Raw genomic sequence first — 26,378 nt, 5'->3', positions numbered from 1 at the left:
TAGATCACATGAAGGCAAGCAAGATTAGTTTAGCTTGGCATTATGTTCGGCATAGACCTTGTGAGCTGAAAGGCCTGTTCATGTGCTACACTGATCCATGTTCTCTGTTAGCTGGGTGCTATCTGTCCTCCTTATATCTAGCCATCCCTTCCAGAGGTTATCTTCAGAGACAGGCCACATGCTGATGAGGAACAGCTAATGATAATTTCCCATCAAACAGTTTAATGCTTTGCCCCCATACTTGAACCCTCAGAATATCAAACGGTTTCATTCCTCTCAGCCTTCAGAAGGAATTTGATAAATAATTTGTTTCATGAGAGAGAACTGTGACTTCTGACTTTGCAATTTTGGTATCGTTCGTGACCATCTCAGATGTGGAACATTACGAAGATGTTGCCAGGGCTAGAGGGTCTGAGTTACAGGGAGAGGTTGAGTAGGATGGGACTCTGTTCCTTGGAGTGCAGGTGGATGAGGGGTGACCTTATAGAAGTGTATAAGATCATGAGAGAAACAGATCGGGTAGATGCACAGAGTCTTTTGCCCAGAGTAGACAAATCGAGGACCAGAGGACATGGGTTTAAGGTGAAGGGGAACAGATTTCATAGGAACCTGAGGGGTAACTTTTTCACACAAAGGGTAGTGGGTGTATGGAACAAGCTGCCAGCGGAGGTAGTTGTGGCTGGGACTATCCCAACATTTTAGAAACTGTTAGACTGGTATGTGGATTGGACAGGTTTGGAGGGATATGGGACAAATGCAGGCAGGTGAGACTAGTGTAGCTGGGACATGCTGCCTGTTCAGCTGAGTTACTCCAGGAGTTTGTGCCTATCTTTAGTTTGGTTCTGTCTGGCTGACCTTGTAAAAGGACATGGGAACCAGTGTGAAGATGTGCTCATGACTTGTTTTCCTTGTCTGAGCTCTGACCGCTGAAAGGAGATGGCTGTTGAAATTACTTCCCTCCAAACCATTCTCTGCAAGAGGCGAGCAAATAAACATTGTCAGTTGACAAACTACACAGGTATCGGTGGGGAGTTTGTAATGTCTGACTGAAAACTACTTGTAACCGATAACAATTACTTATCTGAAGGGACAGAGTGCAATTTACTGCCCCTTTACAAGAAAAAAGGTGGAGGCTTTGAAGAGGTTTACCAGAATGCTGCCAGGATTAGGATCTACATGGAGAGATAGTGAGAGAGGGTAGTGATAGAGAGATAGTGAGAGAGGGTAGTGATAGAGAGATAGTGATAGAGAGATAGTGAGAGAGAGATAGTGATAGAGAGATAGTGATAGAGAGATAGTGATAGAGATAGTGAGAGAGGGTAGTGATAGAGAGATAGTGATAGAGAGATAGTGATAGAGATAGTGAGAGAGGGTAGTGATAGAGAGATAGTGAGAGAGGGTAGTGATAGAGAGATAGTGATAGAGAGATAGTGATAGAGATAGTGAGAGAGGGTAGTGATAGAGAGATAGTGATAGAGAGATAGTGAGAGAGAGATAGTGAGAGAGGGTAGTGATAGAGAGATAGTGATAGAGAGATAGTGATAGAGATAGTGAGAGAGGGTAGTGATAGAGAGATAGTGATAGAGAGATAGTGATAGAGATAGTGAGAGAGAGATAGTGAGAGAGGGTAGTGATAGAGAGATAGTGATAGAGAGATAGTGATAGAGATAGTGAGAGAGGGTAGTGATAGAGAGATAGTGAGAGAGGGTGTTGCAGGACTCTCATCAGAGAGAAAAGGAGAACCTGTTCAAAGTAGGCCCAACCTTGAGGAGATTCCGCAGTGGAGCAGGAAGGAACCACAGATACTGGTTTATACCAAAGACAGACACAAATTGCTGGAGTAACTCAGCGGTTCAGGCAGCATCTCTGGAGATAAAGAGTATGTGACGTTTTGGGTCTGAAGAAGGGTTCCAACCCGAAATGTCACCTTCCTTTTTCTCAAGAGATGCTGCCTGACCTGCTGACCTAGTCCAGCATTTTGAGTCTATCTTTGGCATAAAACCAGCATCTCCAGTTCCTTCCTACACCTATAAGGAGGGATTGGGCAAACTTGTTTTCACTGGAGTGTCGGTTGTTCCTCCTCTTCTTCCGTGTCCATCATCCGTGTTCCAAATGTTACATCACTGTCTTCGTCCGTCCTGATAAGGGCGCAAGCTTCCGGCGACAGTCAGTATGAGCTGTCACTTGTACGGTAGATGGTGGTGGCAGAATTAGCTCAGGACACTTCCAGTTTCCAGCCCCACCATGTGGACACCTGCTATGGGGCCCTGTCGGTTGTTGATGGGACCTGATAGAGGTCATAGCTTTAAAGGAATGGGGGAGGTTTTAACGGAGATGTGTGGGGCGAGTGTTTTACAGAGAGTGGTGGGGGCCTGGCACGTGCTGCCAGGGGTTGTGGTGGACACAGATACGATAGTGGGGTTGAGGAGGCTTTTAGGAAGACACGTGAATAAACAGAGAATGAAGGAATATGGACTAGATATTGACAATGAAGAGTGGTTTTAGCTGGCATCTTGTTCGGCATGGACATTATGGACTGAAGGGTCTTTTCCTGTGCTTTAGTTTTTAGCGTAGAGATACAGTGCGGAAACAGGCCATTCGGCCCGCCAAGTCTGTGCCGACCGGCGATCACACCGCACACTAACACTATCCTACACACTCGGGACAATTTACAATTTCTACCAAAGCCAATGAACCTACAAACCTGTACGTCTTTGGAATGTGGGAGGAAATCAGAGCCCACACAGTCAAGGGGTTAACGTACAAACTCTATACAGACAGCATCCGTAGTCAAGATCGAACCCGGGTCTCTGGCGCACCAACTCAGCAGCTCTACCCACTGCACCACCGTGCCACAACTCAGCAGCTCTACCCGCTGCACCACTGCACCACCGTGCCACAGGGCAGCAACTCAGCAGCTCTACCTGCTGCACCACCATGCCACAGGGCAGCAGCTCTACCCGCTGCACAGCTTGAAGCTGGCAGAATATTTAGTTAAACGTTTAATACATTTACTCCCAAATATGAATGAGCAATGTAACAATGTTCAAAAACATCCGCATATCTTCAATTCATTTCTTTTGAGGGACATAAATAAATAAAGACCACTGCTCCAAATGGCACATGAATGATTAATTTCAGGTTATTTTTAGCATGTGTTACTGACAGGTCAAATATGCTTTAGAAGATCGGGTTATAAAATATATTGCAAGATATGTAAAAATAAAAGTGACTGTGTCCTTTTGAGAGAGAGGGTTAGTTTGATCATTTGATTATTCACATGGGAACATAGTACAGTACGGCACAGGAACAGGCCCTTTGGCCCACAATGTCCGTGCTGAACACAATGTCAGATTGCATTCATCTCTGCCTGCACATCATCCATATCCCTCCATTCCAGCCTATTCAAAAGTCCCTTAAATATCGATATCACATCTGCCTTCACCACCTCTCCTGCCAGCACATTCCAGGCACCCACCACTCTGTGTAAAACACCTTCCCAACCTATATTTCGCAGTTGATGATAAGATAAAAACCTTCAAAACAATGCCTCAGAATGGAGGCAAATACACAGTGATACTGCTGTGATAGTTGTGTGATGATACCATACACAGTGATACTGCTGTGATAGTTGTGTGATGATACCATACACAGTGATACTGCTGTGATAATTGACCATTGTGTCATCATGATCTTCTGTCAGATTAGAAATCAACAACACTCTTTGGGGGCGGCACGGTGGCGCAGCGGTAGAGTTGCTGCCTTACGGAGCCAGAGACCCGGGTTCGATCCTGACTACGGGCGCTGTCTGTACGGAGTTTGTACCTTCTCCCCGTGACCTGCGTGGGTTTTCTCCGAGAACTTTAGTTTCCTCCCACACTCCAAAGACATACAGGTTTATAAGTTAATTGGCTTGGTATAAATGTAAATTGTCCCTAGTGTGTGTAGGATAGTGTTAATGCGCGGGGATCAATGGTCGGTGCGGACTCGGTGGGCCGAAGGGCTTGTTTCCAAACTCTATCTGTAAACTCAACTCTTGAATTCAAATCCCATCTGACAACTAAGAAATAAATTCAATTCATGAAATAAATCTGTAGGAAAGATGACGTTAAGCTGGAAAGATTGCAGGGAAGAATTATGTTGATGTTGCTGGGATTTGACGGTCTAAGCTGCAGAGAGAGGGTTGCAGGCTTGGACTCTATTCCTAGGAGCGCAGGAGACTGAGGGGTGATGTTGTAGAGGTGAATAAGATCACGAGGGGTATAGATAGAGTCAATGCATACAGTAAATGTTCCCGGGATAGGGGAATGGAGATCATGGGCTTAAGGTGAGAGGAACAAGATTTAATAGGATCCCGAGGGGCAACGTTTCCACTCAGTGGGCGGTGGTTATATGGAATGGGCTGCCCGACGAAGCAGTTAAGGCAGATACAATAACAATATTTAAAAGACACTTGGACAATACCATAGAAAAGACATCGGAATATTAGCCAAATGACTAGTTTACTTTACTTTTCAGCTTTAGAGATAGTAGGAAACAGGCCCTTTGGCCCACCGCGTTTGTGCCGACCAGCGATCCCTGCACACTAACACGATCCCGCACACTCGGGTCAAGTTTTTTAAACAACTTACCGGAGCCAATTAACCTACAAACCTGTACGACTTTGGAGTGTGGTAGGAAACCGGAGCACCCAGAGGGAACCCACGCGGTCATAGAGCCAACCTACAAACTCCGTAGAGATAGTGCCCAGTCAGGATTGAACCCCAGCTTCTGGCGCTGTAAGGCAGCAACTCTACCTTTGAGCCAGTCATAGTGCTATACCAATAGTGACAATGCTATACCAATAGTGACAGTGCTATACCGATAGTGACAGTGCTATACCGATAGTGACAGTGCTATACCGATAGTGACAGTGCTATACCGATAGTGACAGTGCTATACCGATAGTGACAGTGCTATACCAATAGTGACAGTGCTATACCGATAGTGACAGTGCTATACTGATAGTGACAGTGCTATACCAATAGTGACAGTGCTATACCAATAGTGACAGTGCTATACCGATAGTGACAGTGCTATACCGATAGTGACAGTGCTATACCAATAGTGACAGTGCTATACCGATAGTGACAGTGCTATACCAATAGTGACAGTGCTATACCAATAGTGACAGTGCTATACTGATAGTGACAGTGCTATACCGATAGTGACAGTGCTATACCAATAGTGACAGTGCTATACCAATAGTGACAGTGCTATACCGATAGTGACAGTGCTATACCTATAGTGACAGTGCTATACCAATAGTGACAGTGCTATACCAATAGTGACAGTGCTATACCGATAGTGACAGTGCTATACCGATAGTGACAGTGCTATGCCGATAGTGACAGTGCTATACCGATAGTGACAGTGCTATACCGATAGTGACAGTGCTATACCGATAGTGACAGTGCTATACCGATAGTGACAGTGCTATACCGATAGTGACAGTGCTATACCGATAGTGACAGTGCTATACCGATAGTGACAGTGCTATACCGATAGTGACAGTGCTATACCGATAGTGACAGTGCTATACTGATAGAGTTATAGTGCTATACCAATAGTGACAGTGCTATACCAATAGTGACAGTGCTATACCGATAGTGACAGTGTTATACCGATAGTGACAGTGCTATACAGCACGGAAATAGTTCAGATGGGGCATCTTGGTCACTATGGATGAGTGTTGCCAAAGAGCCTGTTTTCATGCTCTATGACTCTATGACCTTAAAAACATTAACCCTGACCATGAAACTGGTTTGGTGGAGACTCCATTGGGTCACTGTTGGTGTTGAAGGAATGGAGTTGACTGCCCAGACCCTGTGTAGCAGGCACTGGGACTGACTTGTAACTCTGAAAATGTGAGTGCGGGAACAATTAGAGATGAACAATAAATACTGGCCCTTTTAATTAATTGAAAGCCATTAAAATTACAGAGCATTAAATATTTCCAATAATTCATAAGTCAGAAATGGTGCTACCGCCTGACTGTAAATTGCTTTGCGTTACTTAGTTTCTCGTGAAAGCAATCTTTAATATCCGGTCAACCAGAGATCAAATTCGGATCCATTAGTCAAATGGAATTTGCAACACACAGCCAATTCAGGAACACATTCAAATGGTTTGTGGTAAAAGGCCTCTACCTCCCAGGGAGGTGGTGCACTGGGATAGACAAACGTTGGAGGTTTCTGGAGGGAGTGAATGAATGGATTTATTGTCACATGTGACAAGCCACAGTGATATATCTCTCACTAAAGTTCAGTGTGTGTATATATACACATACAAATACACATATATATACCATACCATACACATACAGCTGGAAACAGGCCTTTTCGGCCCACCAAGTCCGTGCCGCCCAGCGATCCCTGTACATTAACACTATCCTACACACACTAGGGACAATTTTTACATTTACCCAGCCAATTAACCTACATACCTGTACATCTTTGGAGTGTGGGAGGAAACCGAAGATCTCGGAGAAAACCCACGCAGGTCACGGGGAGAACGTACAAACTCCTTACAGTGCAGCACCCGTAGTCAGGATCGAACCTGAGTCTCCGGCGCTGCATTCGCTGTAAAGCAGCAACTCTACCGCTGCGCTACTGTGCCGTACCGAGCATATATATGATCTATATATAGATATAATCTATATATATATAGATGTATACACTCACATGCGTACACACAAAAAAACAAAGAATAATAGTACAACAATAACAATAATAGTCTATGAAGTTCAGAACTTATTTGAGGTTGTAGTGTTTAATAGCCGAATGGCTGTTGGGAAGAAGCTGTTCCTGAACCTGAGGGATACAGAGTTCAGGAAGGCCGGGTGAAAGGAGTGGGCACGAGCGTGTAGAGTCATAGAGTTATACATACAATGTGGAAATAGGCCTTTCCTGGATAAATCCTTGAAACACCCAAGAGCTCCAATTGGTCTGAAACACTTTCTCTCATCCAGCAAGAGGCAACAAGCCTTCTTTATGTTGTGAATTGCTCTCAAATCCATTGTATCTCGATAATCAATAACTGAAACATTTGACGGAGCTATTTTTGATTTCCTTTTCCCAGGCTCTGGGCTGAAGGTAATTTCTTTGTCCCTGGAGAATTGTGGATTTGCGTCAAGTCAGGTTTATTGTTATATGCACAAGAATGGCGAGGTAGACTTACAATGGAAATCTTGTTTACAGCAACATCACGCATACATCGACTCTGACAACACACACAAAAACATACTGTACATTGTCTACATATTCTACAAGAAAATGAAAAGAAATGGTGTGCACAAAGAAAAATACATAAGTGCTAAACACAATTAGAAAACACATCCATGGTAGTACAAGAGCTGGTCCCTAGTATGTAGCTGGTCCCTAGTATGTCCCTAGTATGTCCCTAGTATGTCCCTAGTATGTCCCATGGTAGTACAAGAGCTGGTCCCTAGTATGTAGCTGGTCCCTAGTATGTCCCTAGTATGTCCCATGGTAGTACAAGAGCTGGTCCCTAGTATGTAGCTGGTCCCTAGTATGTCCCTAGTATGTCCCCAGTATGTCCCTAGTATGTCCCATGGTAGTACAAGAGCTGGTCCCTAGTATTCTATTATTTAATTCCATTTAGTTTAGTTAAGTTTAGTTTAGTATAGAAACATAGAAACATAGAAACATAGAAAATAGGTGCAGGAGTAGGCCATTCGGCCCTTTGAGCCTGCACCGCCATTCAATATGATCATGGCTGATCATCCAGCTCAGTAGCCTGTACCTGCCTTCTCTCCATACCCCCTGATCCCTTTAGCAAAAAGGGCCACATCTAACTCCCTCTTAAATATAGCCAATGAACTGGCCTCAACTACCTTCTGTGGCAGAGAATTCCACAGACTCACCACTCTCTGTGTGAAGAAATGTTTTCTCATCTCGGTCCTAAAAGACTTCCCCCTTATCCTTAAGCTGTGACCCCTGGTTCTGGATTCCCCCAACATCGGGAACAATCTTCCCGCATCTAGCCTCTCCAACCCCTTAAGAATTTTATATGTTTCTATAAGATCCCCCCTCAGTCTTCTAAATTCTAGCGAGTACAAGCCCAGTCTATCCAGTCTTTCCTCATATTTAAGTCCCGCCATCCCAGGGATCAATCTGGTGAACCTTCTCTGTACTCCCTCTAAGGCAAGAACGTCTTTCCTCAGGTTAGGAGACCAAAACTGCACACAATAGTATAGTTTAGTTTATTGTCACGTGAAAAGCCTTTTGTCGCCCGCTGTGCAGTCAGCGGATGATTATAATCAAGCTGTCCACGGTGTACAGGATTGGGGTCGTGCAGGTTCATTCCATAACCTGATGGCCGAAGGAAAGTAGCTGTTCCTGAACCTGGCAGCATGGACTTCAGGCTTTGGTCCCTCCCGCCCGATGGTAGCAACAAGAAGAGAGTGTGTGTCTCTCACATGTTCTCCAAACATGGGAACCTAAAAGACACAGTGGCGCAGAGGTAGAGTTGCTGCCTGTCTCACTGAGTTACGCCAGCATTTGGTGTCTGTGTTCAGTGTAAACCTGCATCTGCAGTCCCTTCCTACACAAAGACATAACACCTTTCAGTTTAGTGAAGGCTTTTGTGTTTCTTTGATTGTGTTGATTTGTAACAATTGTGTCTGAGACTGCAACCATGGCACCATCGCAAACGATCTAAGTACAGACAAGCAAATGGACGGATAGAAGGTGATCTGTGTACAGATGAGGGAGTGGTGCATGTGTCACACTGAGTCACTGTGTGAGAATTGTGCATCGGCACATTCACAGACAGGCAATACCTCCTGCTTTCACAGAACAGGTCCAACTTCACACTGAATATTTGGGTTAATTCTAAGCAATTGCAAGAAACCTCCTTTACCGACCAAGCTTTGTAGGTGATTTTGAATTGTGCCAAATGCAATACCTGCCAAAGTTGTAGGAACAAACCACCTGTCCACACATCGAAGATAGACACAAAGTGCTGGAGTAACTCAACGGGACAGGCAGCATCTCTGGAGAGAAGGAATGGGTGACATTTCAGGTGGAGACCCTTCTTCAGACTGACAGTCAGGGGAGAGGGAGACATAGAGATGTGGAAGGGTAAAGAGTGAAAACACAGTCCAAAGTGGACAATGATCAAGAAAATGTAGAATGGTACATTGACAGCTGGGGAGAAGGTGTCAAGGCACGTAATCAGTAATATTTAATCGGGAGGGCAATTAAACCAGTCGATAAACTAGGATGGGGAGGGACAGAGAGAGAGAAAGCAAGGGTTACTTGAAGTTAGAGATACACACAACTGAGTTGTAAGCTGCCCATGCGAAATGTGAGGTGTTGTTCCTCCAATTTGCACTGGGTCTCACTCTGACAGTGGAGGAGGCCCAGGATAGACACATCAAGATGGCTTTGTGAAAATGCAAATGGCTGCTTCCCAGTACTAACTGAAGCAGATTGAAGTGAAAGACTTGAGTTTATGGACCAGTGTTGTCTGTATTGTAGAGATTAGTTGAGGTGTATATTGTGTTCGCAAGATTCAAGAGTCAAGTGAAGAGTGTTTAATTGTCAACTTTACTGACAGCAAAACGATGAATTTCTTACATGCAGCATCTTACATATAACATATAACATATAACATATAACATATAACATATAACATATAACAACTACAGCATGCAGCATCTTAACCAGCTTGCAAATGTAATAATGGACAGATCAATGTAATAATGGATAGATCAATAATACAATAAAATATTACCAACAATACGAGGTAACTAAATGGTGCAAAACCAAAGTCTACAGTCCAGAGTAGATTATAGACACAGAAAGCTGGAGTAACTCAACGGGTCAGGCAATATCTCTGGAGAAAGGAATAGGTGACGTACCTCGACCCGAAACATCACCTACTCCTTTCTCCAGAGATGCTGCCTGACCCAGAGTTACTCCAGCTTTTTGTGTCTATCTTCGGTGAAAACCAGCACCTGCAGTTCCTTCCCACCCCATACATATCATAGTTGATAGGGTAATCGATGGTGCTGTGAAGTGTTCAAGGGCCTGGTGGTGCTCAGATGAAGCCGTTCTTGAACCGGGTGCTCTTGGTTTTCACTGAAGGCCTGATTTCTATCTGTGGTCCTCATTTATGTTGTCTTCCATCTTTAAATGTTATGAATAGGAAAAATATCAAAAACTATGTCTTACCTTTGAGTCATGACTTCAGATGAACTAACACCAGAGAGTGGTTGGAAAATGTATCTAAAGATCTACCTTATGGCATATAATGGGATTAGAGTAGATGAGCATAAAGGTCAGCAGTGATGTGGTGGGCCGAAGGGCCAGCATCTGCGTAACTCTACGGCTCTGTGCTACAACAACAACTTTCCCGTCACTCCTGCAATTCAGTCGGAGACTTCCCAGTGTCTCAGCGACACTTCTCCACGTCTCACTCTCTACCCCCCCACCCACTCTCTACCCCCCACCCACCCACTCTCTACCCCCCCACCCACTCTCTACCCCCCCACCCACTCTCTACCCCCCACCCACTCTCTACCCCCCACCCACTCTCTACCCCCCACTCACTCTCTACCCCCCACTCACTTTCTACCCCCACCACCCACTCACTTTCTACCCCCACCACCCACCCACTCTCTATCTCCCCACCCACTCTCTACCCCCCCACCCACTCTCTACCCCCCACCCACTCTCTACCCCCCCACCCACTCTCTACCCCCCACCCACTCTCTACCCCCACCACCCACCCACTCTCTATCTCCCCACCCACTCTCTACCCCCCACCCACTCTTTACCCCCCACCCACTCTCTACCCCCCCACCACTTACCCCCCACCCACTCTCTTCCCCCCCAACCACCCACTCTTTACCCCCCACCCACTCTCTACCCCCCCACTCTACCCCCCACCCACTCTCTTCCCCCCCACTCTCTACCCCCCACCCACTTGTCCCCCACTGACTCTCTACCCCCCCACTCTACCCCTACTCTACCCCCCCTCTACCCCTACTCTACCCCCCCACTCTACCCCCCCCCACTCTACCCCCCCCACTCTCCCCCCCCACTCTCTATCTACCCCCCCCACTCTCTACCCCCCCCCCACTCTCTACCCCCCCCCCACTCTCTACCCCCCCCCCCCCCCACTCTCTACCCCCCCCCCCTCTCTCCTCTCTCTCTCCCCCAGTGGTGGTCACCACATTTTTTCTGTATATTCCAATATTTCAAGCTCTTTTTAAAAATTGAACTTTATTTATTTGTTGCCGTATAAACCTAATGTAAACTAACCTGATCTAACCTAAGCTAGTTTAACCTTTCCTAATCTAATCTAACGTAACCTAGTCTAAACTTTTTTGAGTTCATTAAATTTATAAAACTCACACTTCTTTATTTTTTCCTACGGCCCGCAAAAATAATATAATGTAATGTGGCCCTCGTGCTGAAAAGTTTGGAGGCCCCTGCTCTAAACCATGTACCTGTTCAGATGTCTTTTAAATGTTATTATTGTACCTGCTTTCTCAGGGATGGCCACCATTGGATACTTTGAGGTCATGCGTTACTATCTCAGTATTACATTTGAATCCTTTCCTATACATTCCTTGCCTGCATTCATCCCTGCAATTGGCCCATAAATTGATAGTCATAGAGCTATACGTCATGGAAGAGGCCCTTCGGCCCACCTTGTCAGTGCTGAACAAGTTGGCATATTGGCTGGTATTTGGCCCATAGCCATCTCAACCTTTCCTATTCATATATTTGTCCAAATGTCTTTGAAAAGTCAAAGTTGTACTCACTTCAATAGCTTCCTCTGGCAGCTCATATAAACAACCCACTGAGTGAAAAAGTTCATTCTTAAATCTCTCCCCTCATACCTTAAACCTATGCCCTTTAGTTTTAGAATCCTCTACACTGGGGAAAAAGACTCTGTGCATTGACTTTATCCATGCCTCTCATGAGCAGTCGGAAGGGTCTCGATCCGTAACGTCACCTATTCCTTTTCTCCAGAGATGCTGCTTGACCCATTGAGTTACTCCAGCATTTGTATCTATCCTCATGAACGTGTACAACTCGGTACTGTCACCTCTCAGCCTCCTTCGCTCCAAAGTCTATCCAACCTCTCCCTATAACATCAGCCCACAAGCCCAAGTAACATCCTGGTGAACCTCTTCTGCACTCTTCCCAACTTTATGACATCTTTCCCGTAGCTGTGTGACCAGAACTGCACATGGTCCCACTGTATTGAGTGGTGCCTGGCCCCAACCCAGACATGGGGAGCTGGGCTAAATCATCTCTTCCTCTGCTGATCTTTGATGACTTGACCCTTGCCTAATGTTAAAATCCCACCACTTGTGTCTGCACTGCTGCAAAGTAATAATAGAACACATCCCATAATTTTGTTTCCATCAATTACTTTGGACGATTCTTGGCTTTATCCTTAAGTGGTCCATTAGCACTTCCCCCATTGAAAGGCAATAAAATAGATTAGAGGCTCCACGTGTGGATTAGATCATTGTAAGCTGATGTAATGACCCCAGAACTCTGCAATACTCACTCTCCAGGCATGCAAACACAATCTCTTTCTGTTGATTAGTTATAGCTCTATGTTTGGAAGGTTTGTCAGATTTTGGTTTAGGAGCTGGGGAGTGCATATTAAAGTTTAATTCCTTCCCTTAACTCATGCCGTGGTTATCATCAATTAGTTGGTTCTGGGTGTTGGAGCGCTAGTCACTCTATGCTGGAGGAGAAGGGGTGATCGAACACAGGTATGTGGATAGACACAAAGTGCTGGAGTAACTCAGTGGCACAGGAAACATCTCTGGAGAGAAGGAATGGGTGACGTTTTGGGTCGAGTCCCTTATTCAGACTGGTGAAAGTTGTGGGGGAAATGCCGAGCTTCCTAAGCCGATTCACCTATCCTGGACTTCGTTAAAGATTGTAAATTGTGGCTAGTTTGTAGGACTGCACTAGTGTCTGGCGATCGCTGGTCGGCTTGGACTCGGTGGGCTGAAGGGCCTGTTTCTGCACTGTATCTCTAAACTACAACTACAACACATCTCCTGTTCACTAGCTCCTTTCCCCGCTCAGCATCATCTCTTCCCATGGTTTACAAATTAGAAATTAATTGAATTCCCAGCTAGCATGCCTCACACTGCACTAACATCCTCACATAAGCCTTTCCAAATGTATTACTGAGAAGAGGACATTTCTGGCAAGATGGCTGTTTTGTTGCTCGTGAACAGATGTCCTGAACTGAAGGCATTTGGAACTGGAGACACATAAAGGCACAAACTGTGTAAAGACAGCGGATTTCATTGCCTGAAGGACGTTTAGGTTTTGACAACAATTTCTCAGCTTTGCCAGCATTACGTTCTTTTGGACTGAATTCAAATTCACATCCACTTGATGTCCTGTATTTGGCCCGTAATGTCACGGCAAGGTTGAATGCAAGACAGAGGTATAAAAACATCGAACACAGAGACGTACAGCACAGAAACAAGCTCTTTGGCTCACCATGTCTGCTTTGAACATGATGCCAATATAAATTAATCTCATCTGCTTGCACATGATCCATTTCCCTCTCCTGCTTACATATTAAAGCGCAGATCTAAAAGCCCCATCAATCCCACAATGGTATCTGCTTTCACCACCACCCCCTGGGAGCCTGGTCCTGATACCTACCATCTTCCATGTAAAAAACATCTCCTTTAAACTTTGCTCCCCACTTTAAACCTGTGACCTATAATCTTTGACACTTCCACTTTTGGAAAAGGTTCTGACTGAGGCCGGCACGGTGGTGCAGCAGTAGAGTTGCTGCCTCACAGCGCCAGAGACCCGGGTTCCATCCTGACTATGGGTGCTGTCTGTGTGGAGTTTGTACGTTCTCCCTGTGACCTGTGTGGGTTTTGTAAAATTGTACATTTTCCGTATTGTGTAGGATAATGCTAGTGTGTGGGGTGGTTGCTAGTCGGCACGGTCACGCTAGGCATCGCTGAGCGAGCATCGCTAGTCGGCGCGGTCACGCTAGGCATCGCTGAGCGAGCATCGCTAGTCGGCGCGGTCACGCTAGGCCAAAGGGCCTGTTTCCACGCTGTACTCTAAAGTCTAATCTCAAAGCCATTGCCTGAATAAAAGAGCGTTCCTTTAGAAAGGAGACGAGGAATTTTTAGTTTAGTTCAGTTTAGAGATACAGCGTGGAAACAGGCCATTCGGCCCACAGCGTCTGCGCCGACCAGCGACCCCCACACATGAACACTACCCTACACACGGGATAATCTCACTTTTTATACCAAGCCAATTAACCTACAAACCTGTACATCTTTGGAGTGGGGGAGGAAACCGAAGATCTCGGAGAAAACCCACGCAGGTCATGGGGAGAATGTACAAACTCCATACAGGCATGTACCCGTAGTCAGGGTCGAACCCAGGTCTCTGGCGCTGTAAGGCAGTAGCTCTACCGCTACACCACTGTGCCGTTTAATTTCTTTAGTCAGAGAGTGGTGAATCTGTGGAATTCATTACAACAGAAGGACGTGGAGGCCAAGTCAATGGATATTTTTAAGGTGGAGATAGATTCTTGATTAGCACGGGTGTCAGGAATTATGGGGTGAAGGCAGGAAAATGAGTAGAGAGGGAAAGATAGCACAGCCATGATTGAATGGCAGAGTAGATTTCTTGAGCCAAATGGCCTAATTCTGCTCCTACAACATGAACAACTTATCCTTGGGTTCCTCAGCCACGCTTATATCCTGTTTACTCGTATTCATGTGAATCACCTCAAGAGATTTCTGTTGCACAAAGGTCACCATGTAAATACAACTTTGGTAACCTTATCAGCGCGACTTACAAAATAGAATTCACAGCTAGCTTCGCACAGGCTAGAAGCTCAAATGGTTCATGTCAAAACTCCATCTTTTATTAGTAACATAACGCATGTTTATAAAGAAGAAATCACAGCACATTTAAATTGCGATTTGTGTTTATATTAAGAAAAATTGATTTATTTCCCATTAAAAATGAATATTACCAAAAAACTGGATGAATGTTAGTGCTGACACCATTTCTCCAGAGTAGAAATTACAGGTCTTGTTGCTATAAATAAACCATGCACATCCTGCATTAAAATCGTTTGGCTTCATTTAATGGAAGATGTGGCTATAATTAAGAGAGAGGGGGAGGGGGTGGGGGGGAGACCAAATAATACAGTCACACAATAGGGTGACGGAGGGAAAAACTACCATCGGTGTTCAAAATTGGATTGGCCATTGTGAGTAAGGACCCTGACAAAATGAACAGGTGGGGTGATAGGTCCAAGGGCAAGGTTCACTCAGCATGCAACTGAATACAATGGTTTCATGCACTGGAAATTAAAAACTGGACGAGTAAGAGAGAAAAAATAACAGTTTCTGATTTGGGCAATTGTCCGAGAACTCCCGGCACTCCAGCCTTTCCCGATTGCAAGCTGTCAGGAACGTTCGTGATCCGGATGCCGTTCAGTCCCTTGGTGAGTCGCCAGGAGTCGTGGGAGCTCTCCCTTCTTCAAGGAGATGGTGCTGCCTTGAGGGAGTTGCAGGATCCTTGGGTGCCGACACAAGGTTGTCCCAGCCACTGAATTAGAATGAGAGACAAAGAGATAGCATTAGGTTTGTTACTGAATCAATCGAGATGGTAAAATCCTGCCTCCAACACGTCTGTGCCTGCTCAATGTTACCCACTCCAGTCATTTCATGTTGGCAGTTTTCGTAAGTTCTTGTTCATAAGTTCTAGGAGCAGAATTATGCCATTTGGCCCATCAAGTCTCCTCCACCATTCAATCAGGGCTGATCTACCTTTTCCTTTCAACCCCATTCCCCTGCTTTCTCCCCATAATCACTGACGCCCTTACGAAACAAGAATCTGTCAATTTCCACCTTAAAAAGGAGAGGAGAGGAGAGGAGAGGAGAGGAGAGCAGAGGAGAGGAGAGGAGAGGAGAGGAGAGGAGAGGAAAGGAGAGGAGAGGAGAGGAGAGGAGAGGGACATTGGGTCGTGGGATCTGCTCCAGTACATGGAGCATGGAGACTTTGAATAACAACGCCAATAATGGTGGTGCCCACATGTGTAATATATGTGTAATGGTGGTGCCCACATGTGTAATATATGTGTAATGGTGGTGCCCACATGTGTAATATATGTGTAATGGTGGTTCCCACATGTGTAATATATGTGTAATGGTGGTTCCCACATGTGTAATATATGTGTAATGGTGGTGCCCACATGTGTAATATATGTGTAATGGTGGTGCCCACATGTGTAATATATGTGTAATGGTGGTTCCCACATGTGTAATATATACAAAAAGAATCTCACTGTGCAGTTGCATTTGTGACAAATAAAGCCCCATTGAACCAATGATGTTAATGCAAATGGGTTAGAATGGCCACATCGCCATGGTGGACCAAAGGGTCTGATGCCTCATTGACTCATCCCTCTGACAGTGAGGTTGTCCCTCAGCGTTCAAGGTCAAGTGTGCGACTTGAAGTCATGATGCCCTGGCTTAGATGCCACTAACAGACCAATGACGGTGAGATGGATACTCTCCAAAAGAGCACAAAGAGACACAGAAACAGGGGGCCCAATCCCGATCAGGACAGTGGTTGCAAGGACGAGAAAGTCCACTGCACCCCAGCTGGTTCCATTGGCTTGGTTCCTCTTATAATTTCTACATCATTCACAAACTAACCTCCAAAATAAGGATACTGTAATATAACCCATCTCCAGGGCAGGATTGTGTGCCAGGAATATATCCAGACGATGTGAGTTGACTCAATCATTTCCTGTCGTGCATGAATCAGGCTTTGTCCCACCAAACTTGCCCCCTCTCCCAGGCTGGACATCTGCTGAATGAAAGGCTGGCAGTGATGTAGAACCTGGTGTGATGTGCCACTGCCACCTTCCACTCTGGGCATGAGCCAAAGGTGGAACTTTGTGCAAGCAGGATTTCATGACCACACATTGGTCGGGTGAGTGAGAGATACTCCAAAATCTTTGTCCAGGTTTAGGTTCAGAAGTTCATAAGTGATGGGAGCAGAATTAGGCCATTTGGCCCATCAATTCTACTCCACAATTCAATCATGGCTGATCTATCTTTCTCTCTCAACCCCATTCTACTGCCTTCCCCCCATTAACCCCTGACACCTGCAATAATCAATAATCTATCTTTCTCTGCCTTAAAAATATCTATTGACTTGGTCTCCACAGCCTACCCCACAGATTCACCACCCTCTGACTAAAGACATTTCCCCTCATCTCCTTCTTAAAGTAGTGTCCTTTAATTCTGAGGCTGTGACGTAAGAGACACCTGTGGCTGACGAGGGAAGTCAGGGACAGCATAAAAATTAAGGAGAGGAAGTATAACATAGCAAAGAAGAGTGGGAAGACAGAGGATTGGGACTCTTTTAAAGAGCAACAAAAGTTAACTAAAAAGGCAATACGAGGAGAAAAGATGAGGTACGAGGGTAAACTAGCCAATAATATAAAGGAGGATAGCAAAAGTTTTTTTAGGTACGTGAAGAGGAAAAAAATAGTCAAGGCAAATGTGGGTCCCTTGAAGACAGAAGCAGGGGAATTTATTATGGGGAACAAAGAAATGGCAGACGAGTTAAATCGTTACTTTGGATCTGTCTTCACTGAGGAAGATACACACAATCTCCCAAATGTTCTAGGGGCTGGAGAACCTAGGGTGATGGAGGAACTGAAGGAAATCCACATTAGGCAGGAAATGGTTTTGGGTAGACTGATGGGACTGAAGGCTGATAAATCCCCAGGGCCTGATGGTCTGCATCCCAGAGTACTTAAGGAGGTGGCTCTAGAAATAGTGGAAGCATTGGAGATCATTTTTCAATGTTCTATAGATTCAGGATCAGTTCCTGTGGATTGGAGAATAGCAAATGTTATCCCACTTTTTAAGAAAGGAGGGAGAGAGAAAACGGGTAATTATAGACCAGTTAGTCTGACATCAGTGGTGGGGAAAATGCTGGAGTCAATTATAAAAGACGAAATTGCTGAGCATTTGGATAGCAGTAACGGGATCGTTCCGAGTCAGCATGGATTTACGAAGGGGAAATCATGCTTGACAAATCTACTGGAATTTTTTGAGGATGTAACTAGGAAAATTGACAAGGGAGAGTCAGTGGATGTGGTGTACCTCGACTTTCAGAAAGCCTTCGACAAGGTCCCACATAGGAGATTAGTGGGCAAAATTAGGGCACATGGTATTGGGGGTAGGGTACTGACATGGATAGAAAATTGGTTAACAGACAGAAAGCAAAGAGTGGGGATAAATGGGTCCCTTTCGGAATGGCAGGCAGTGACCAGTGGGGTACCGCAAGGTTCGGTGCTGGGACCCCAGCTATTTACGATATACATTAATGACTTAGACGAAGGGATTAAAAGTACCATTAGCAAATTTGCAGATGATACTAAGTTGGGGGGTAGTGTGAATTGTGAGGAAGATGCAATAAGGCTGCAGGGTGACCTGGACAGGTTGTGTGAGTGGGCGGATACATGGCAGATGCAGTTTAATGTAGATAAGTGTGAGGTTATTCACTTTGGAAGTAAGAATAGAAAGGCAGATTATTATCTGAATGGTGTCAAGTTAGGAGGAGGGGGAGTTCAACGAGATCTGGGTGTCCTAGTGCATCAGTCAATGAAAGGAAGCATGCAGGTTCAGCAGGCAGTGAAGAAAGCCAATGGAATGTTGGCCTTCGTAACAAGAGGAGTTGAGTATAGGAGCAAAGAGGTCCTTCTACAGTTGTACCGGGCCCTGGTGAGACCGCACCTGGAGTACTGTGTGCAGTTTTGGTCTCCAAATATGAGGAAGGATATTCTTGCTATGGAGGGCGTGCAGCGTAGGTTCACTAGATTAATTCCCGGAATGGCGGGACTGTCGTATGTTGAAAGGCTGGAGCGATTGGGCTTGTATACACTGGAATTTAGAAGGATGAGGGGGGATCTTATTGAAACATATAAGATAATTAGGGGATTGGACATATTAGAGGCAGATAACATGTTCCCAATGTTGGGGGAGTCCAGAACAAGGGGCCACAGTTTGAGAATAAGGGGTAGGCCATTTAGAACGGAGATGAGGAAGAACTTTTTCAGTCAGAGGGTGGTGAAGGTGTGGCATTCTCTGCCTCAGAAGGCAGTGGTGGCCAGTTCGTTGGATGCTTTCAAGAGAGAGCTGGATAGAGCTCTTAAGGATAGCGGAGTGAGGGGGTATGGGGAGAAGGCAGGAACGGGGTACTGATTGATAGTGATCAGCCATGATTGCATTGAATGGCGGTGCTGGCTCGAAGGGCTGAATGGCCTACTCCTGCACCTATTGTCTATTGTCTATTGTCTATTGTCTAGATTCTCCCACTAGCGGTGGAACATCCTCTCCACATCCACTCTATCCAGGCCTGAATGCTGCCTGGATTTGAGGGTATTGGTGATAAGGTGAGCATCTTATCTGAGGCTGGGAGACCTGATAAAAGTCTTGTTTAGTTTAATTTAGTTTGTTGTCACGTGTACTGGGGTAGAGTGAAAAGCTTTTGTTACGTGCTGATTAGTCCGCGGAAAGACCGCAACATGATGGCATGGCAGTAGAGCTGTGCCCCACAACGCCAGGGACCCAGGTTCAATCTTGCCTACAGGTGCTGTTCGTACAGAGTTTGTACGTTCTCCCCATGACTGCGTGGGTTTCTCCGGGTGCTCCGGTTTCTTCCCACACTTCCCAGACGTACAGGTTAGTAGGTTAATTGGCTTTGCTAAGTTGTAAGATTGCCCCTCGTGTGTGTAGGCTAGTGTATGGGGTGATCGCTGGTCAGCATGAACTCAGGGAGCTGAAGGTCCTGTTTCTGCTGTATGTCTAAACTCTGACAAATGATTACAATCGTGCCGTCCACAGTGTACAGATACATGATAAAGGGAATAACGTGAATAACGTTTAGTGCAAGATAAAAGTCCAGTAAAATCAGATCAAAGATAGTCCGAGGGTCTCCAATGAGGTAGATAGTAGCTCTCTAGTTGTTGACTCTCTAGTAGTCAGTTCAGTTGCATGATAACAGCAGTAACAGTGTATAGATAGGGGAGGCCATGTGAACCGTGCCCTGAGGTGGGAATGTCTAAGTCTAGACGGCGGAGCTTTAAGGTGAGAGGGGAAACGTTGAGGAGATTTGCAGGGCACGTTTGTAAACAGAGTACATTAGGGTTAGGGTTAGGGTTAGGGTTAGGGTTAGGGATGCCTGGAAGATGCTGCCAGGGGTATTGATGGAGGCAGATACAATAAAGAGGCTTTAGGATAGACACATTGATATGCAGGGAATGGAGGGATATGGATCACTTGCAGGCAGAGGAGATTAGTTTAACTTGGCTCGTGTTCAGCACAGACTTTGTGGGCTGAACATCACTACTCTCAATGTAATAAGTTTTTCCCTCCTCCCGTCTCTGTCAGTCCGTCAGTCTGGATCTGTGACATGAATCCCCACACTGCCTCGCTCTGTCGGATCAGACACATGCTGCGCAATTTAAAAGGTTCACGACTGAATCGAACCTCAGCTGCTAGCTATTCCTTTCTGCGTATAAAACCCACCAGGAGCCTGTGAATTGCGAGCATGAGACTTCTGTCACATAATCCCCAGCCTCATGTCATGTTCACAGGGTGTGGGTGCAGAGGAGGAGGGGAGCAAGGCTGCCAAATTACTCATCGGCTGCTGAGAGTGTTGGAGAGGGGACTGATGTGGAGCTTACAGCAAAGAAACAGGCCCTTCGGCCCTCTCTGCTGGGGTTTGCTCCATACGCCTCAGTCTGCATCAATGGTGATGGTCGAGACCTTTTAGTTCGAAGGCGTAAATATCATCAGAAATATGTCCTTGGCCAAACATACTGAAGCTACGGAAAAGATGGCTGAGCGGTAGAGTTGCTGCCTTACAGCGCCAGAGACCCGGGTTCGATCCTGACAATGGGTGCTGTCTGTACGGAGTTTGTACGTTCTCCACTTGACCGCGTGAGTTTTCCCCGGGTCCTCTCACATTCCAAAGACGTAGCGTTTTTTTGGATTAATTGGCCCTGGAAAATGATATATTGTCCGTAGTTGCAGGGACCGCTGGTTGGAGCGGACTCGGTGGGTCGAAGGGCCTGTTTCCAGAATGTATCTCTAAACTGAACTAAACTGAACTAAGATAGCACAACTCCTCCTCTAGTTCCCAACAGACTAAGGAAGTTCTACATGTCCCCAGTGATGTTTGTGTGGGAGGCAACTGCAGATACTGTTTTAAACCGAAGATAGACACAGAAAGCTGGAGTAACACAGCACGTCGCACAGCATCTCTGGAGAGAAAAGGAGTAGGTGGCATTTTGGGTTGAGACCCCTCTTCAGACTCAGTGTGACTCTTACCAGCTTCTAAACATGCACCGTAGAATGCATCCTATTGGGGTGCATCATGGCCTGATTTGGCAACAGTGCTGCTCCTGACAGCAAGACATTACAGAGTTGTAAACGTAGCCTACACACAAACCAGCCTCCCCCCATTCACACCATCTATACTTCACGCTGCCTCGCGAAAGCTGCCGACACTTTCAAAGACCACTCACGCCATCTTGGGAGAGGCAAAATGTGCAAGTTGATATTGTTTCAATATTAATTCCACCACAGCAATTATGGTCTCAGGCCCGCTTAAGGCCCGCTTATCAGGTTTGCTCTATACAGTAAATCTCTGATAATCTGCTATCTGAATAATTGGAAGACATAACATTTGTAAATCCCCCCTCTCATTCTCCCCCTCCATCCCAATGGGCACACGGTTCTCTCACCACCCTTGTCACTGTTCCATACAGCATGGAAACACACCCTTCGGTCCAACTAGTCCATGCTGACCAAGATGCCCCATCTGTGCGAATCCTACCTGCCCGTGTTTAGCCCATACCCATCCACATGTTTATTTATTAATGTACCTGCCCAGCTGTGTTAGACATGACCTCTGAGGCCGTCTGAGCCTCGTTAACTTGCTGGGTAATCTCACTCTCCTGACGGTATCAGTCACAATCCTTACCAATATTAAATGAATTGAAAATAAATACGACGTTTTTGTTCGATAACCTGCAAGATTTACAGTTCATCTTCCCCCTGACAGGAACATCAATAACCAGGGGTCGTAGTAAAACCCATCGTAAAAATGGAGGAGAGGTGAGGAGAAGTTTCAGCCACAAGCTCTCGATTACAGTTCTTGACTGGAGCAGATTCACCAGAAGGTAGGTAACGAGGTAAATGTTTGCTGAGGTAAAGTGGGGGAAAGATTTGGGTGGCACGGTGGCATAGTGGTAGAGCTACTGCCTTACAGCGCCAGAGTAACGGGTTCGATCCTGACTACAGGTGCTGTCTGTATGGAGTTTGTACGTTCCCCACGTGGGTTTTCTCAGAGATCTTCGGCTTCCTCCCATACGCCAAAGATGTACCGGTTTGTATAATTGGTTTGGTATAATTGTAAATGTAAAATTGTCCCTGGTGTGTGTAGGGTAGTGTTAGTGCATGGGGATCGCTGGGCAGTGCGGACTCGGTGGGCTGAAGGGCCTGTTTCCGCGCTGTATCTATAAACTAAACTAAACTAAAACGAGGGAGTGATACTAAATCTCTAGGTTTAGTCATGCGAGGTACACATTGGTGGAAAGACTAGCACTTATCACCCATGCTTAACTACTCTACTGCTTCCTCCACAAACATGCCCTCACCACAATCCCCATTGAATCTTATTCCAGTGAAGGAGATCCCAATATTCCTGCATCAGTACAGACCTATCATCACGAAATGTAACCACTTCATGATCAGCAGCCATCCTTCTAGCTGCCAAGGGCCTGAACTCTGGAATTTCCTCTGGAACTTACTGGCCTTTCTTTCCACCTTTGAGAGCCTCCATCACACCTCCACCTGCACTTGTCAGCTTATTTGGTTTGTTGTCCATGTTGTTTGACAGTGGTCTCTGAAGTTATCAGCTTAAAGATATTTTGTTCCCATAAATGTTTTTGTTTGTCCTCCTGGCCACCTTCTGGGCTTATATTCACTGGAATTTAGAAGGATGAGAGGGGATCTTATAGAAACATATAAAATTCTTAAGAGATTGGACAGGCTAGATGCATGAAAAATGTTCCCGATGTTAGGGGAGTCCAGAACCAGGGGTTACACTTTAAGAATAAGTGGTAGGCCATTTAGGACTGAGATGATGATTTTTATTTTCACCCAGAGAGTTGTGAATCTGTGCCACCGATTCTCTGCCACAGAAGGCAGTGGAGGCCAATTCACTGGATGTATTCAAGAGAGAGTTAGATATAGCTCAGGACTAATGGAATCAAAGGATATGGGGAGAAAGCAGGAACGGGGTACTGATTTTGGATGATCAGCCATGATTATGTTGAATGGCAGTGCTGGCTCAAGGGACCGAATGGCCTCCTCCTGCACGTATTTTCTACGTATCTATATTTCTGGTTAAATTTCCAGATGTGTGCATGGGAACTTTGGCCAATCCAAAGCCTCATGCTTTTAACATTACTTCCATTTCCTATTCAATGCAGCATCTCAAAATCTCAGATTTCTCTTTTGCTTTATTAGTTTAGTTTAGTTCAGAGGTACAGCGTGGAAACCGTTCCTTCATCCCACGAGTCTAAGGCGACCACACGTACCTTGGTAAATTTCCCATCATGTGGAGGGTTTGGATGAGAAAGTGGGAGAACATAGAACCAGACCTTTCCGAATGGGCGAACGATAGTCTGTGCACTGTGGGCCTGTTTCCATGGTGTATCTTTAAACTAAACTAAATTAAACATTCTTTGATTCTTGAAACAAGGAACTACAGAGGTTGGTTTACAAAATAAAATGGCCCACAATGATGAAGAAACCCAGCGGTTCAGGCAGCATCTTTGGAGAGCATGGATAGGTGATATTATTCATTACGTCACCTATCCATGTTCTCCAGTGATGCTGCCTGACCCACTGAGATACTCCAGCATTTCTTGATTCTATGGTGGCTTTCTCTCCCATTTCCCAATACCATTGCCTTCTGCTTCTTTCTCGCAGGTTTCTTTGTCCCAACAACCTTTCCAAGGCATCTCTGCCATTCTTCTCAACCACCCACTGTGGCAGAAAGTTCCATATGTAACAGGGAAAGAAAGAGTTGTTTATTGAATTTAATTCCTGATGGAGTTTTTGCTTCACAAGTGCAATCCTTTCCTCGACATCTAAATATTTCAAGTCAGAACATAGTGCAACCATTGTCCCAACCATCCCCCTAGGTTTGGGTACCATTCCTGGAGACGTTCATCTCACTTCCTCAGGAGCCTCTGAAACCCTTTCAACAGTAGAGAGGCACGGAACTACTGCCTCACAGCGCCAGAGACTCGGCTTTGATTCTGACTACAGGTGCTGTCTGTTCGGAGTTTGTATGTTCTGCCCGTGACCTGTGTAGGTTTTCTCTGAGATCTTCGGTTTCCTCCCACACTTCAAAGACATCCACAGTTGTGGGTTAATTGGCTTTGTACAAATGTAAAATTGTCCCTTGTGTGTGTAGGGCGGTGTTAATGAGTGGGGATCGCTGGTCGGTGCCGACTTAATGGGCCGAAGGGCCTGTTTCATAGAAACATAGAAAATAGGTGCAGGAAGAGGCCATTTGGCCCTTCAAGCCAGCACCGCCATTCATCGTGATCATGGCTGATCATCTACAATCAGTAACCCATGCCTGCCATCTCCCCATATCCCTTGATTCCACTAACCCTGAGAGCTCTATCTAACTCTCTTTTAAATCCATCCAGTGAATTGGCCTCCACTGCCCTCTGTGGCAGAGAATTCCACAAATTCACAACTCTCTGGGTGAAAAACTTTCTTCTCACCTCAGTTTTAAATGTCCTCCCCTTTATTCTTAGAGTCTGGCCTCTGGTTTCCGCATTTTATCTCTAAACTAAACTAAACTAATACAGAGAAAAGAACAGTGTGCAGAGCAGTTTCATCGCTTGCAGTCGTACACCAAATTAAGTTCTGAGGCATGCTGTTGGTTGAAGAGCAACGGTTCATCTTTGAACTTGAGAATATCCATGAAGGTTAGAGTGAGATTTGGAACAAATTGGAACATCTTCCAGAGGCAGGTGGCTTATGAATATTCATTCTGAGTTTCAACCCACATATCCCTCACTGTGTTATTCACCTTTCATAAACTACACCGCAACTCAATAATAGACGGGATCTAATCTTCCCAGATAAAACTAATCGCATTCATTATTTTAATTAATACTTTACTAGATGATGCCTGTCTCTTTATTGTGTTGACTAGATAACATAGTTGATGTTCAGAAGAGATGAATAATTCCGTTAATTTTGCTTAAGGATGCTTCCATTCCAACTATTACATTAAGAAAATAGAACAATTGAATGAACCATAATGTGCTTTATGGAATTAGACTTTGGATATTAATTAGGCAGAAAATATTGACTGTTGCCTATTCCAAACTGTGCACTAATGAAAGGTCTACATGTCAGGGCTGAATATGAAGAGTGAGGTTAATAGGAAGATACATTTGTCTGGACAATAAAATATCTTCAATATCTTGCATACAATATCTTCAATGTTTCATGGGACTGCAGTCAAACATAATGGACACTGATTACATAATGTGGCGGGGAATTTTATCTAAGAGGGAGCAATTCACAGAAGAGAGAAGCCAATGGGTTTATGAAGGTATTCCAGAGTACAGGCCTCTGGCAGCTGGAGGAATGGAGGTATTCCAGAGTACAGGCCTCTGGCAGCTAGAGGTATGGAGGTATTCCAGAGTACAGGCCTCTGGCAGCTGGGGGTATGACTACACTGGTACAGAGTACAGGCCTCTGGCAGCTGGGGGTATGGAGGTATTCCAGAGGCCTCTGGCAGTTGGAGGAATGAAGGTATTCCAGAGTACAGGCCTCTGGCAGCTGGGGGTATGACTACACTGGAGCAAGGCAAGATTGCATCGAGTTGAAGACCAATGCACCACAGAAACATGTTCTTTGGCCCATCTTGTCCATTCCAATCAACATGGCATTCTGGGTTAGTCCCCTTTGCCTGTATTTGGTCCATAACCCTCTAACATCTTCGTATCCATATAGCGGTCCAAATGTCTTTTGAAAGTCGTATACGGAATCAAGGGATATGGGAAGAAACCAGGGACAGGTTACTGATTTTGGATGATCAGCCGTGATCATATTGAATGGTGGTGCTGGCTCGAAGGGCTGAATGGCCTCCTGCACCTATTGTCTATGTTTCTATATATCTGCTGGAAACAGCACCTTCAGCCCACCGACTCCA

At 45.4% G+C, this 26,378-nt stretch overlaps 1 protein-coding gene across 1 annotated transcript in view; it reads right to left on the bottom strand.

The window, feature by feature from the left end:
• Positions 1-14,979: 14,979 nt before the first annotated feature.
• LOC144602152 (synaptotagmin-9-like) overlaps positions 14,980-26,378 on the bottom strand; it is a 73,394-nt gene continuing 61,995 nt past the window's right edge. The window contains 1 exon segment of the mRNA XM_078414887.1: positions 14,980-15,647. Within this exon segment, the coding sequence (XP_078271013.1) occupies positions 15,579-15,647 (69 nt within the window). The 3' untranslated portion in view covers positions 14,980-15,578.

Source organism: Rhinoraja longicauda, chromosome 18, assembly GCF_053455715.1.
Source record: "Rhinoraja longicauda isolate Sanriku21f chromosome 18, sRhiLon1.1, whole genome shotgun sequence".
Classification (NCBI taxonomy): Eukaryota; Metazoa; Chordata; class Chondrichthyes; order Rajiformes; family Arhynchobatidae; genus Rhinoraja; species Rhinoraja longicauda.
This window is presented reverse-complemented; position numbering and strand designations above follow the sequence as displayed.